General features: G+C 41.3%; 1 protein-coding gene across 2 annotated transcripts in view; it reads left to right on the top strand.

Annotated features, from left to right (window-relative positions):
* Positions 1 to 14,360, top strand: part of upp1 (uridine phosphorylase 1) — a 62,896-nt gene that overhangs the window by 5,712 nt on the left and 42,824 nt on the right. For both annotated transcript variants that reach the window (XM_063069832.1, XM_063069831.1), the window contains one exon: positions 5,490 to 5,544. In XM_063069832.1, coding sequence (XP_062925902.1) covers positions 5,498 to 5,544 — 47 coding nt within the window. In that variant the 5' untranslated portion in view covers positions 5,490 to 5,497. The remainder of the gene's footprint in view (positions 1 to 5,489; positions 5,545 to 14,360) is intronic.

Here is a 14,360-nt window from a genome sequence, read left to right as displayed (position 1 = left end):
ACAATACCAATATCTTGAGATTTGCATCCATTCTTTGCTTGTTCAAGCTCTTCATAGAATTTATCTACAAACCCCATTTCCAGAAAAGTTGAGATATTTTCCAAAATGCAATAAAAACAAAAATCTGTGATATGTTAATTCACGTGAACCTTTATTTAACTGACAAAAGTACAAAGAAAAGATTTTCAATAGTTTTACTGACCAACTTAATTGTATTTTGTAAACATACACAAATTTAGAATTTGATGGCTGCAACACACTCAACAAAAGTTGGGACAGAGGCATGTTTACCATTGTGTTACATCACCTTTCCTTTTAATAACACTTTTTAATCATTTTGGAACTGAGGATACTAATTGTAGTAGATTTGCAATTGGAAATTTTGTCCATTCTTGCTTGATATAAGACTTCAGCTGCTCAACAGTCCGTGGTCTCTGTTGTCTGATTCTCCTCTTCATGATACGCCATACATTTTCAATAGGAGATAGATCTGGACTGGCAGCAGGCCAGTCAAGCACACGCACTCTGTGTCTACAAAGCCACACTGTTGTAGCCCGTGCAGAATGTGGTCTGGCATTGTCCTGCTGAAATAAGCATGGACGTCCCGGGAAGAGCCGTCGCCTTGATGGCAACATATGTCTCTCTAAGATCCTAATATACGCCTCAGAGTCAATGGTACCTTCACATACATGCAACTCACCCATGCCGTGGGCACTGATGCACCCCCATACCATCACAGATGCTGGCTTTTGCACCTTTCACTGATAACAATTTGGATAGTCATTTTCATCTTTGGCACGGAGAACTCGACGCCCGTTTTTTCCAAAAACTAGCTGAAATGTGGACTCATCTGACCACAGCACACGGATCCACGGTCTTTTGGTCCATCTGAGATGAGCTCGGGCCAAAGAACTCGCTGGCGTTTCTGCATAGAGTTGATGTATGGCTTCCTCCTTGCGTAATACAGTCTCAAGTTGCATTTCTGGATGCAGCGACGGACTGTGTTGAGTGACAATGATTTTCCGAAGTACTCCCGAGCCTAGGTGGCTATAATTGTCACAGTAGCATGACGGTTTCTTAGGCAGTGCTGCCTGAGGGCTCGAAGATCACGAGCATTCAACAGTGGTTTCCGACCTTGCCCTTTACGCACTGAGATGTCTCTGAATTCTCTGAATTGTTTCACAATATTATGTACTGTAGATCTTGAAAGACCTAAATTCTCTGCAATCTTGCGTTGAGAAATGTTCCTTTTGAACTGACTAACAATTTTCTCACGAATTTTGCTTGCAAAGACTGAGCCTTTGATGGACGCTACTTTCATACCCAGTCATGATACCTCACCTGCTACCAATTAGCCTGCTTAATGTGGAGTCTTCCAAACGGGTGTTACTTGAATATTCTGTGCTCTTTTCAATCTTATTTTAACTCTGTCCCAACTTTTGTTGAGTGTGTTGCAGCCATCAAATTCTAAATTTGTGTATGTTTACAAAATACAATTAAGTTGGTCAGTAAAACTATTGAAAATCTTTTCTTTGTACTTTTGTCAGTTAAATAAAGGTTCTCGTGAATTAACATAGCACAGATTTTTGTTTTTATTGCATTTTGGAAAATATCCCAACTTGTCTGGAAATGGGGTTTGTATATCCTCATTTGTTCCATCTGTTGTTGGTGCATATACCTGTACAGTTGCTAAATCGAATGGTTGTCCTCTGAATCTAACAAGGAGCACTCTTTCTGATATTGCCCAATGCCCTAAATCACCTTTTGTCATGTTTTCATCCATAAGAATTCCTACTCCATTAGTGTGGGATGTTCCACAAGAATAAACTAGTGTTTTATTTCAATTCTGACATGTTCCGGCACCTATCCAGCGAACTTCGCTAATTCCCAAGATGTTAATCTTTAGTCTTTCCATTTCATTTATCATATTGTCCAATCTTCCTGCTTGATATAGGGTTCTTACATTCCAAGTGGCAATAATTTTCTTTTGTGTTACTTGAATTTTATAAGCAGCAGCTTGATGACGGTCGGGGATCCCCTGCTGACCAGAATCAACCCTACCGAGTGGAGCATCTTCAGAATTGTCTTGAAGACCCTCTTGACGCTGTTGTTGTGTGATACATCCTTTCACTAGAAACTCTAAATCTAGTGAAGTTGCAATCCTTATCTTTCTCTTCCTCAAAAGTTAGGGTTGGTCACAATTTGTGGCAGAATCAGTAGAGCACCTTCATCAACTTTATTCCAGCATTGAAGTGAGTGGCCACGTGACATCGTTGAGCTGAACTCCTTTATGACTGATACTTGACATTACTTTACTTTATTGTCGCCAAACAATTGATACTAGAGCGTACAATCATCACAGCTATATTTGATTCTGCGCTTCGCGCTACCGGAGTACAAATCAATAGTAAATAGAAAAAATTTAAATTATAAGTCATAAATAGAAAATAAAAAAGGGAAAATAAGGTAGTGCAAAAAACCGAGAGGCAGGTCCGGATATTTGGAGGGTACGGCCCAGATCCGGGTCAGGATCTGTTCAGCAGTCTTATTACAGTTGGAAAGAAGCTGTTCCCAAGTCTGGTCGTACGAGTCTTCAAGCTCCAGAGCCTTCTCCTGGAGGGAGGAGTGACGAAAAGTGTATTGGCTGGGTGGGTCGTGTGCTTGATTACCCTGGCAGCACTGCTCCGATAGCGTGCGGTGTAAAGTGAGTCCAAGGACGGAAGATTGTTTTGTGTGATGTGCTGGGCTGTGTTCACAATCTTCTGCAGCTTCTTCTGGTCTTGGACAGGACAACTTCCATACCAGGTTGTGATGCACCCAAGAAGAATACTTACATTATCATGTTTATTCGATTACAAATTTAAGCAAGTCTACAGGGAGTTTGGCCTCATCACGTAGGACATCAATAGCGTAGCTCCTTGGCAGCTAGCCAGCTAGTTTAAATTAGGGGCCCCCAACCTTTTTTGCACCACAGACCGGTTTAATATTGACAATATTCTTGCAGACTAGCAGACCCGGGGTGGGGGGGGGGGGGGGCGGTGTTAAACGTGACCGGAATATAGGTGATAAGTCAACTATAAGTCACTTGTAAGTGGCTAATACACTCAATTTCATTTCTAAAGGGGATTATCTAATGAATTTAATATTAAACACACAACGCATATTTTCCTCGCATGAATGTAGTGATAAGTCAATTATAACAGTGGCCCCAAACTTCCGGCCGCGAAGAATGCAGGGGTACAGCGGTAGCCAGAACGTACCCAGCACATCTTTAAGAAAAGAGCTGAAATAAACAACCTAATTGGTTAGGTGCCGCCCGGCACATAATCAATTAGGTTGTTTATTTCAGCTTTTTTCTTAAAGACGTGCTGGGTGCGTTCTGGCCACCACTGTATTCTTTGCGGCCGGGAGGATGGGGACCACTGAATTATAAGTCACTTTTAACTCAATAGCATCATAACATTTTAAGTAACGTTTGGATATTAAACACACAGCGCATATTTTCCTCGTATGAACATATAAAATCATTGCAACACACCAATATCGCTGAATTAGTGGGAGCCCTGGGCTTGTTTTCCTGCAACAAGATGGTCCTATCGAGGAGTGATGGGAGACAGCGATACTCGAAGGGGGTTCCTTGTGTCCAGTCTATTCCGCAGTTAAGTTTTCGTTGCATTCATTGAAGAAAACCCCGCTTCTCAGAGATATGTTGGAAATGGAAGCAACGTTTTCAGTGCTTTCATGGCTATCTCAAGATTTTTAGCCTTGACTTTGATCCAGAATGCCAGCAGAGATGTTATGTCAAACATACTTTCCACCCTCCAACATTTGCAAGCTGGAGGAGTTGATTTTTTCCCGCACTGACATGGATGATTCACCGGGGACATTCACAAATGGGTCACAGACCCATTCCTTTGCACGTCTTGGGTCACTGATGACCTCGTGTGCGTTAAAATTCAACAGTGGGTGTGACAGGGAATAAGGAAAGGTGCAGCTGACTCATATTGTTTCATATCGCCAAATCATATTGTTTCCTCGAGGCCCGGTGGTGGGGACCACTCTTAGCACGAAGAGAGACCAATCAGGATGCTCGCTCTCCCTCTCAAAAAGATCTATTTCGGGGATATTGTATATAATTTCCGGGCATCAGGGAGCCACTATTGATATGCGGGAGACTCCCGGAACTTCCGGGAGAGGTGGGATGTCTGAGAATGTAGAATTGGTAGGGTTAACTTAAAGCCTATTATTTTAACCATCCTCAGCTGAATTCCTACTAAAAGTGGGAAGTTAAAATAGTGGTCTCTTTTTGTTCTCTTCACATGGATACTGTTAAGAGTTTGCAGTATTTTTGTAGCATTAGAGTGCATTCTCAAATTAGTTGCCATTCTTCCCTGAATGTGTAGTGATAGTGTTTTAACAGTAGATGTTGGGGCACTGTTCTTGATGGAGATAATGGTGATAAGAATACCGACGGTTCTAAACGATGACACTGGTAATGGCAGCGGCAATAATGGTGATTGTGACAGCAGTAGAGTGGAATAATGGTAAATACTTGAGCAGATGGCTTGTCAGAACAAGTAAGATGAGCAAAGCAATTTTCCCTTTTGCTAACTAGATGGTGACATAAGTAATGTAGCCCATTTGATTCAGGCCTATGAAAAGACTAGACATGCTTAAACTGGCTATGTTTCACAATTGGATGACAAATTGTCAGTCATTTTGTTTTGAACAGAAGTGTGAATGAGACATTCTAAAACATGCCAGAGGATGAGTTTGTTTTCTGGGTAGTTTCATTTCAAGGGGATTGAACTAAGTCTGATAGAATATGATGTCTTTTAAAACATTATGGAACAGATTGCATTACTTATGTTTTTTGTTGATAACAGTGCATTGTCAATATGAAGATCATCCCCATTGCCATTACTTTAAGTGTTTTGCAACTTTATTATTTTTTATATGTGGCAATAAATCTGGGCTTCAGTACAAGGTACTTATTGCCGTGCCTAATTGAGTGAGTGGCCGGGATTGTATACGTGGGAAGTTGTTGATGAGTATTGGCAAATACTGTATGTATTGCAGAGGCTAAAGGGTTGGAAATGATAGCTGGTACTTGTTGCTGGGTGTATGTTTTTCTTCACATCCATCTCAGTCATTTGGGTTTAGACATATGGACCAAAACCTCTAGGTGATAGTGTGAAAATTGGAAGTTTGGTTAACAGCAAGAACACAGGAAACCACAAAAGACCCTAAAAGTTTTAAGTGTATACAATCACTGCAAGTATGTACACGTGGATGGAGGTATAGAAAAGTTAAGCATGAAGTTGTGTTATTTATTTTCAATAGTTTTGCCTCAAATTATGACCAGGGACGAATATTGTGCATCTGTCCTGGAGAGCCCACAGGTAGCATAAACGTTCAACTATTAAATGTATTATATGTTTACATTTACTTGTTATTCTGTCATTAAATGGTTAACATTTTTATTTCAGTGTATACAATGGCGTGTCGCAAAAAGGATGCACATGAAAAGGAGACAACCCCTATGTAAGAAATGCCATGTTCTTTGCTATTTTTCATTCACTCAAACTGGGTTGCAGTAAAGCATATTAATGGCTGGTAGCTTGAACCGAGAATTTCTCACATCCTTAGCAAAATAATGGGACAGATTTTGAGAGAGATACTCTATTATCAGCAAAATTGCTGGTGGATTCCCATAACCTAGTGAAACGGAGATTTCTGTGCTGATGCGCACATACACAGGTTGTGGTTGAGTACTTGAATGAGTGGTGGGTGGACTGGCCACGGTAAGCTCCCCATGTAGTAGAGGTAGAGTGCATCACAGTATCCATTGGGTCAGCAGTGGATGGTGGGTTTGCAGTCTCAAAATTGTTAAGGGTAGGACTAATGTTACTTAATCGTCAGTGTAGTCTCAATAGGCTGAAGGACCTGTTTGGACTTGTATGAATAACTGATAGGGGCACACAGCCATTTCATCAATATTGCCAATGTAAATGATTTCAGTCCAATTTCACTTTCTACTGTTGACCTAACAATGACGTTAGGGTGTGGCTTGTTTGGAGAACTAACGGATTACTGTGTTGGTTCAGCACAGAACTGAGTGTTATGCAACTAATTACACGAAGAGGACTCTGCTGCTTGACAATGTAATTCCTGCCTACCTCTGCAATATCATTTTCTGTGTCAACACATTTACTGCTTCATCCACCTGTAGCTACTAGTAGATTCCTTATTGTGATCGTGAATTTCAGTTGTTATATCCTGCCACGCTTCTGTCTTGATAGATGTCCAAACTAAAGAGATTAATTCATTGAAGCCCAGCTTCGGGGCTCATCCCGTCAGTTTAAAATAGCTAAATTAGGCAGAGATTTTGCTTTGGCTTATTGTAAATTGACTTAGTTGACTAACCTTTGTGTGCGACTACACAATGTCAGTACAGTGGAAGCAAATCTTTGTAGAAGAATGTATTGCTGAGACCAGCAGATGCTGTTTGTATGTGACTGGATGTGGGAAGCATTTATAAGCCAATCCCAGTACAAAATGCAGACTCATGAACAGGCTGATAGAATAGCTTGTTTACTAGGCTGGTTATTCAGAGATCCAGATCAATATATCCAGATAAAATTAGTTCACATTCTACATCTGCCAGTTTGAGGATTTTAATCAATTTGTTTAAAAAATGTCAGCCATGAAATTAAGTGAGCATGAGGTTGGTAAATTAAATGGCCAATAAGTTCATTGCACCTTCTAGAGAAGGAAAGACCAAAATCAGACCACGCTTGCAATTATTAAACATATTAATGCAGTGTAAAAATTAAACACATGTTTATAACATGGAATGCTGTTGATGAAAATAGTCAAGGAAAGCGTTACTCGTACTAAGCACCACGTACAAAATGCTGGAGGAACTCAGCAGGTCGGGTAGCATCTGTAGAGATGAGTAAACAGTTGACCTTTTGGGCCAGGACCCTTCATCAGGACTGAGAAGGAAAGGGGGAAGATGCCAGAATAAAAAGGTGGAGGAGGGGAAGGAGGATAGCTGGAAGGTGATAGGAGAAGCCAGGTGGGTGAGAAAGGTAAAGGGCTGGAGAAGAAGGAATCTGATAGGGGAGGGGAATGGACCACAGGAGAAAGGGAAGGAGGGTCACCATGGAGAGGGGATAGGCAGGTGAGAAGAGGTAAAAGGCCAGAATGGGGAATAGAAGAAGAGATGGTGGGGATGGGAATGTTTTTTACTGGAAGGAGAAATGGGTTCTCATGCCATCAGGTTGGGGGGTCCCCAGACGGAATATAAGGTGTTGCTGCTCCACCTTGAGGGTGGCCTCATCTTAGCACAAGAGGAGGCCGCGGACCGACATGCTGAAACACGAATGGGAATTAAAATGTTTGGCCACTCGGAAATTCTGCTTTTGGCGGATGGAGCAGAGATGCTGGACGCGGTGTGTCCACCCCCCAATTCACAGCTGGTCTCACCAATGTAGAGGAGGCTGCATCAGGAGCACCCGACACAATAGACGACCCCAGCAGATTCGCAGGTGCCAAGTACTGCCTCACCTGAATGGACTGTTTAGGGCCCTGAGTGGCGGTGAGGGAGGAGGGGGACAGGCAGCTGTAGCACTTGGGCTGCTTGCAGGGATGAGTGTTGGGAGGGGCGAATGGACAAGGGATTCATGGAGGGAGTGATCCCTGCAGAAAGCGGCGGGGTGGGCGGGGGAGGAAGGGTATGTTTAGTAGTCGGATCCCTTTGAAGATGATGGAAGTTGTGGAGGAGGATGTATTGGATGTGGAGGCTCATGTTGTAGGTAAGGACAAGAGGAACTCTATCACTGTTAAGGCAATGGGAAAATGGGATGCACTCAGATGTCCGGGAAATGGAGGAGATGCGGGTGAGGGCAGCATCAATGGTGAAGGAAGGGAAACCCCTTTCTTTGAAGGAGGATATTTCTGATGTCTTGGAAAGGAAAGCCTCATCCTGGGAACAGGTGCAGCAGAGGTGAAGGAACAGAGAAAAGGGAACAGCATTTTTACAGGACGTAGTGTGGGAAGAAGTATAGTCAGATAACCATAGGAATTGGTAAGTTTATATAAGATTGCTTGGTACTATTTAATATAGTAATTTCAGAATAATACCTGATGAACAGCAGGCCAGGTTGATTGTAGGTAAACCTTGAAGAATTACTTACGGATTAATGGTGTACAGGAGCAAATCATTTTGTCTCTAGAATTGCTTCATGCTAACCCAGGCAGCTTGAATGGTATCACTTTTACATGACTTGGTCATTTTTGATATTATTTTGTTACACAAATCAATAAAAATATTATTTAGATAGTTTTAACCAGACTAGATAGAGAATTGAAAATCAGAAAATCAGAAATTCTACTCCAATCTATAAATTTGTAATTAAACTGATGGATTGTGTGGAGCAGAGGAGAGGATTGTGTGACAAGTAATTGGCTTGCAGAAGAAGGAGTAATTTCTGCAATTTTATTTTGAGGAATCTGTATGCCTCCAAGTTTTATACTTTAATATACAGGCTAGTTTATCAATAAATTCTCTACTATGCCCTGTGATAGATTTTCCTTCCATCAGAGCTGACATGTTTACCAGACCAGCAGGTAGCTGACCTGTGAACTAGACTTGCTGTCAGATTGAAAACAGTTGCAGACAGATTATAGCACAGGCGGAGGCCCATCAAGAATGTGCTGGCTCCATGCAAGGGCATTCTAACTAATCCTAATCTCCCCTCCATTCTCAAGGTCCTGCAGTTATTTTCTCCTTTCAAGTCCTTATCTGGTTCCCTCTTGATTAAGTCTGCATTCACCACCTTCTCTTCACAGTGCATTAGAGATCCCGACTGTTTGATGTGCAGAGAAGAAAAGCTTTTCCTCACGTGTTTGCCAGTCACCTTCCCTGTATATCACTTGGTCCTCATCACTTACAGCGGTTGAGCAGTTTCCTGCTGTATAGACCCTTCATGATTTTAACTAGTGGTTAGCACACCGCTTTACAGTACAAACGACCCGAGTTCAGTTTCTGCCACTACCTATAAGGAGTTTGTATGTTCTCCCCCAGACTGTGTGGGTTTCTTCCCACAGTCCAAAGACATACCGGTTGGTCATTTAAATTCTCCAGTGGTTAGGTTAGGGTTAAATTTGGGGTTGCTGGTCAGTGCGGCTCAAAGGGCCAGAAGAGCTTACTCCACACTGTATCTCAATAAATCAGTAAATAATAAATGTTCACACCACTTCCAAAATTACCGCAGCTTCTCCACTGTGCCCATGCAAGTAAAGTCCATAATCCCAAGAACCTTTCTCAAGAAATTTTATTTGGCACCCTCCCTAAGCCTTTACATCTTTATGAAAGTGTCATGCCTAGTGTTACACACCATGTACAAGTTGTGACCAAACTAAGGGCTTTCACACTCTACGCCTCTAACAGATTAGAATAAGTAGAAGTCAGTAAAGACTGATACAGAGTACTCTTTGGGTCTTTAACCACCTAGCCACACCCCTCTTACTTGCCTTTTGCCTCTGGAAGATTTTTGGATTTCTTTATTTTTAAAATATTTTCAGTATTTTCTCACACTTTACTGCTTTCAATTTACCTGATCTCTTCTTTGGTCACCCAGGAGACTTTGCTTTAATTGTCCCACCTGCCTTTGCCTTTCTTGTGGACTGGGGTTGCTGTGATAAGTGGAAACAAGTCTTGATGGAGCATATTAATTTAAATCCTATCCATATTTCCCTGCCTTGCTGGGTATCAGGAGCATAAACTGGTCTTTTTAAAGCTCTCATTAACAAACTATCTGTAGAAACCCGTAAAATATAGAGTGCTATTTCATATTTTTCTTCTTGACAACACTACAATGACTGCTATTAGATTCAGTTAATTTCTGATGTGATTTCTACAAATGGTACTTAATCTATATTTAACATATTCCTGATACATAAAAGCAAGAATAGCAATGGCAAGTACAGCATTTACAGAAATGAGAAACATCTTAATGAACAAGAAAATAGCAATTGACATCCGCCTTAGAACTCTCAGCTGCCACATTCTTCCTATATCGATGTATGGCTGCGAGTCATGGACCATCACAAATGCAATGGGAAAAAGAATCAATGCAGCAGAGATGTGGTTCCTCAGAAGAATGCTATACATATCATATACGGACAGGATAACCAACGAAGAAGTTCCACAGAGAACGAAAACAAAATGTACATTACTTAAAAACATCAGAAAACAGCAATCAAAATTCTTTGGACACATTACGCAAAGAAAGATATTAGAACATTGAGTTACAACTGGAAAGCTGGAAGGAAAAAGAAGCAGAGGCAGACAGAGAATGGAAATGACAGATGGGTTAACATCATGGTTAGAAACAGGGGAGGCAACAAAACTACAATTCGGAGGGTCAGGGACCATGATGGATGGAGAGACATGATCCCCCACGCTGAACGGCAAGGCACCTAATCTAATCTCTGATAAATTGGAAATCTATGCTTTCACCAATGTTAATACCAGACAGATATAAGAATTTTCATGGGTTATATTTTGCAACTGCCATGACATATTTGTTATTGGAAAGACTTCTCGTTAGAAGGTTGCTGAATATCTCATTCTTCTGTGGCTGGCTGCATGCTCCGAGCTCAGTCGGGAGGTGCACAATGGGTGCTGACCATGCACAGTTGTTCAGGGCTGGCTGAATGCCACTTGGAAGTGTAACGGCAGCAGTTTACAGTAGTACTGCTATTCCTCTGCTCAGTTCAAAAGCTCTTGCCTGTTCAGGTAAGTGTTTCCACCACTGCAGTGAATTTATATAAAACCTGCTTTCTGTAGATAAGCTCAATATTTATAGACTTTAACTGTCATTTATATTAAGTTATTTTCTAGGACCCTACAGCAATTCAGCTCAACTATTTGTAGCTATCATTGCATAAAATATTTGAGTGCACATTTCTAATGATGCTTCATTATTAAATATTAATGCCTCCAGTAGGCAAATTGAATTATGATGGAAAATATACTTGAAGGATCCCAGCTTTTAATTATTATTTTTAATGATACTTAAGCATCCATGTGATAAGCATTACCAGCGGCATAAACTAGCTGCACAAGAAGCTTGCTTTAATATAACACCTTCAACCTGTACAAACAGCCCAGATCATAAAAGTTGCCAATCCATAGATGCAGGGGCTCAGAGAGATAAAAGCAAGATATCAAAGAAAAAATCTCTAAAAGCCTCTTTTAAAAAAAAATTAACAGGATTAGTGTGGGTATTCCAGACAGTTGTTTCTAGATAGCAGTTATCATCAGAGAAACACGGAAAATATCTATGTCAGAGTTTGAGTGACCACATCTTCAGAGGATTGTAGGTTTTAGGGAAGGTTATAAGGGAGAGAGAGAGATCAAGAAGCATTTTAAAGGCATTGTTAAAAATATTAAATCTGAGGCACTCTGAGACTGAGACCCAGCATTAGTGTGTGAGGACAAGACTCAATGTGGGATTAACTGGTGATGTTTTGAATTTATTAAAAGCAAGAAGGATACTGCAGTAGTAGAACAGAGAGGTGAGAAAAGGAAGATTTCATTGGAAGATGGGATTGTCTATGGGGAAGCTGGTATTATTTTTGAGGTAGCCTCGAGAATAAAGAGGATCTGGTGCTGGAAGCTTCAGTTTGGAAGTGAGTGTGGTGTTAATCCTCTCCGGAGTGCCCAGGGAACAGAATGGAAACGGTGACAAGGGCAGGGTAGTTGAGATGGGTGATGGCTTAATTATTCCTTGTATACCAAGAGGAAGTGACAACTTATGTGGACAAGCATTGTGATGCAGTCACTGAGAGGGTTCAACAGAAGTGCTGTGAAGTTTACAAACTGGAACTTACCAGTGTGCAAGCTAACCCTTATCTGTGCATTTGTTGACAAAAGGCAGGATGTAGATAAAGAAAACATTTTTACACACGGGTGCGGGGGGGGGGGGGCACCTTGATATTGTGGTGAACGGTTCAGTAATCAATGAACCAACAAGAAACAAATCTCCCAAGTACTAAACCAATGAGAAACTCTGGAAATGGTGACGAGCATCGACCCAAAACATCGGCTGTTCATTTCACTCCATGGGCGCTTATATACGCTTTATGCCAATGTAATACCAACTCAAACAGAATAACTATTTAGAGACACAATGAGTTAAGAAATTACCTTACATTTTGAAAAAATGCAGAAAATCTTTGGGTTGCTGATATATTGGCATAAAGTATATATACCTGTATTTACTCACTGGATATGTGTGTTATGGAAGGACAAGATTAATTGTTCATCTCTAATTGCCATGCTATAAGATGAGTCAGTACCAAGTAAAGCATACTCCTAGTGCAATTGGATGGGGAGTTCCTTGATTTTGACCCAGTGATGATGATGTAACAATGACATATAAATCCAAATTAGGATTGCATGCAAATTAGAAAGGAAGTTAGAGGTAGTAAGGTACTAAATATTCATTCAGATGCATACTCTCTTTTTTTTTGAGATAAATCACAAAGCCAAACCTAATGAAAAGGATGTTAGTGTGCCATGACAAGTTTTTCAAACAGCAGGGTCCAAGACTCATTCCTCACCCAGTATCAAAATAAAGGCATTTACGTACAGTATGCAAGTTACTTTAGACTTTTGAAGTTGAACATACTTTCATCTCTTTATTCATGATATTTGGAGCAGGGCTGAGATGATTCTGAGCTACTGCCCAGTGAGCTATAGTCTAAACTGGCAATCACATGCTCTTCATTTACTAGCAGAGATACAGATTTGAAACACAAAAGGCAGCAACGTCCTTGACATCAAGTAATCAAAAAGCATGTTGCAGGAGGGAAAAAGGGGTGGCAACAGCTCATATAGAAGAAATGCTGTTTTCAGCAAAATTTAGCAAATGGTCCAGAATTTACAGCAAGCCACCCACTCTTGTTGACTTACAAACAAAGCATGTGTATGGCAACACACATCAAAGTTGCTGGTGAACGCAACAGGCCAGGCAGCATCTCTAGGAAGGGTCTTGGCCTGAAACGTCGACTGTACCTCTTCCAAGAGATGCTGCCTGGCCTGCTGCGTTCACCAGCAACTTTGATGTGTGTTGCTTGAATTTCCAGAATCTGCAGAATTCCTGTTGTATGTGTATGGCATCAGTGTGATTTCTTCCTTTTGATTTCTCCCAGCGACACCTAAAGTTCAAAGTTATGCAACCTTGAGATTTGTTTCCTTACCGGCAGCCACAAAACAAGAACCCGTTTTAAAAAAAGACCAGCAAACACACATTGTATAGAGGGAGAGAGAGAAAAAACTAATAAAATTAAACAAATAGAATTTAGAACACAAGTGAAAGCAGTTTGCAGGTCTGTACGGCTAAGAATGAGCAAGATGTTTCACAATATAACACTGTAACATAAAGGAGAGGGTTTGGTGGTTGGAGAAAGGGGGAATGGTTCTGCAGGAGGAAGAGGATGGAATGCATTTGAACAAGTCAATACACAATAGAGAATAGGTGCAGGAGTAGGCCATTTGGCCCTTTGAGCCAGCACCACCACTCACTGTGATCATGGCTGATCATTCACAATCAGTACCCCGTTCTTGCCTTCTCCCCATATCCCTTCACTCCGCTATCTTTAAGAGCTCTATCTAACTCTTTCTTGAAAGCATCCAGAGAATTGGCCTCTTTCTACAGATCCACAACTCTCTGGGTGAAAAAGTTTTTCCTTAACTCTGTTCTAAATGCCCTACCCCTTATTCTTAAACCGTGGCCTCTGGTTCTGGACTCCTCCAAAATCGGGAATATGTTTCCTGCTTCTAGCGTGTCCAATCCCTTAATAATCTTATGTTTCAATCAGATCCCCTCTCATCCTTCTAAATTCCAGTGTATACAAGCCCAGTCGCTTCAATCTTTCAACATATGACAGTCCCACCATCCCGGGAACTAACCTCGTAAAGCTACGCTGCACTCCCTCAATAGCAAGAATGTCCTTCCTCAAATTTGGAGACCAAAACTGCACACGATACTCCAGGTGTGGTCTCGCCAGGGCCTTGTACAAATGCAGAAGGACCTCTTTGCTCCTATACTCAACTCCCCTTGTTATGAAGGCCAACATGCCATTAGCTTTCTTCACTGCCTGCTGTACCTGCATGCTTACTTTCAGTGACTGATGAACAAGGACACCTAGATCTCGTTGTACTTCCCCTTTTCCTAACTTGACACCATTCAAATAGTAATCTGCCTTCCTGTTCTTGCCACCAAAGTGGATAACCTCATTTGCCATGCATCTGCCCACTCACCCAACCTGTCCAAGTCACCCTG

Source organism: Mobula hypostoma, chromosome 17 (genome assembly GCF_963921235.1).
Source record: "Mobula hypostoma chromosome 17, sMobHyp1.1, whole genome shotgun sequence".
NCBI lineage: Eukaryota > Metazoa > Chordata > Chondrichthyes > Myliobatiformes > Myliobatidae > Mobula > Mobula hypostoma.
The sequence above is the reverse complement of the archived record's forward strand: the minus strand, read 5'-3'. Positions and strand labels throughout refer to the sequence as shown.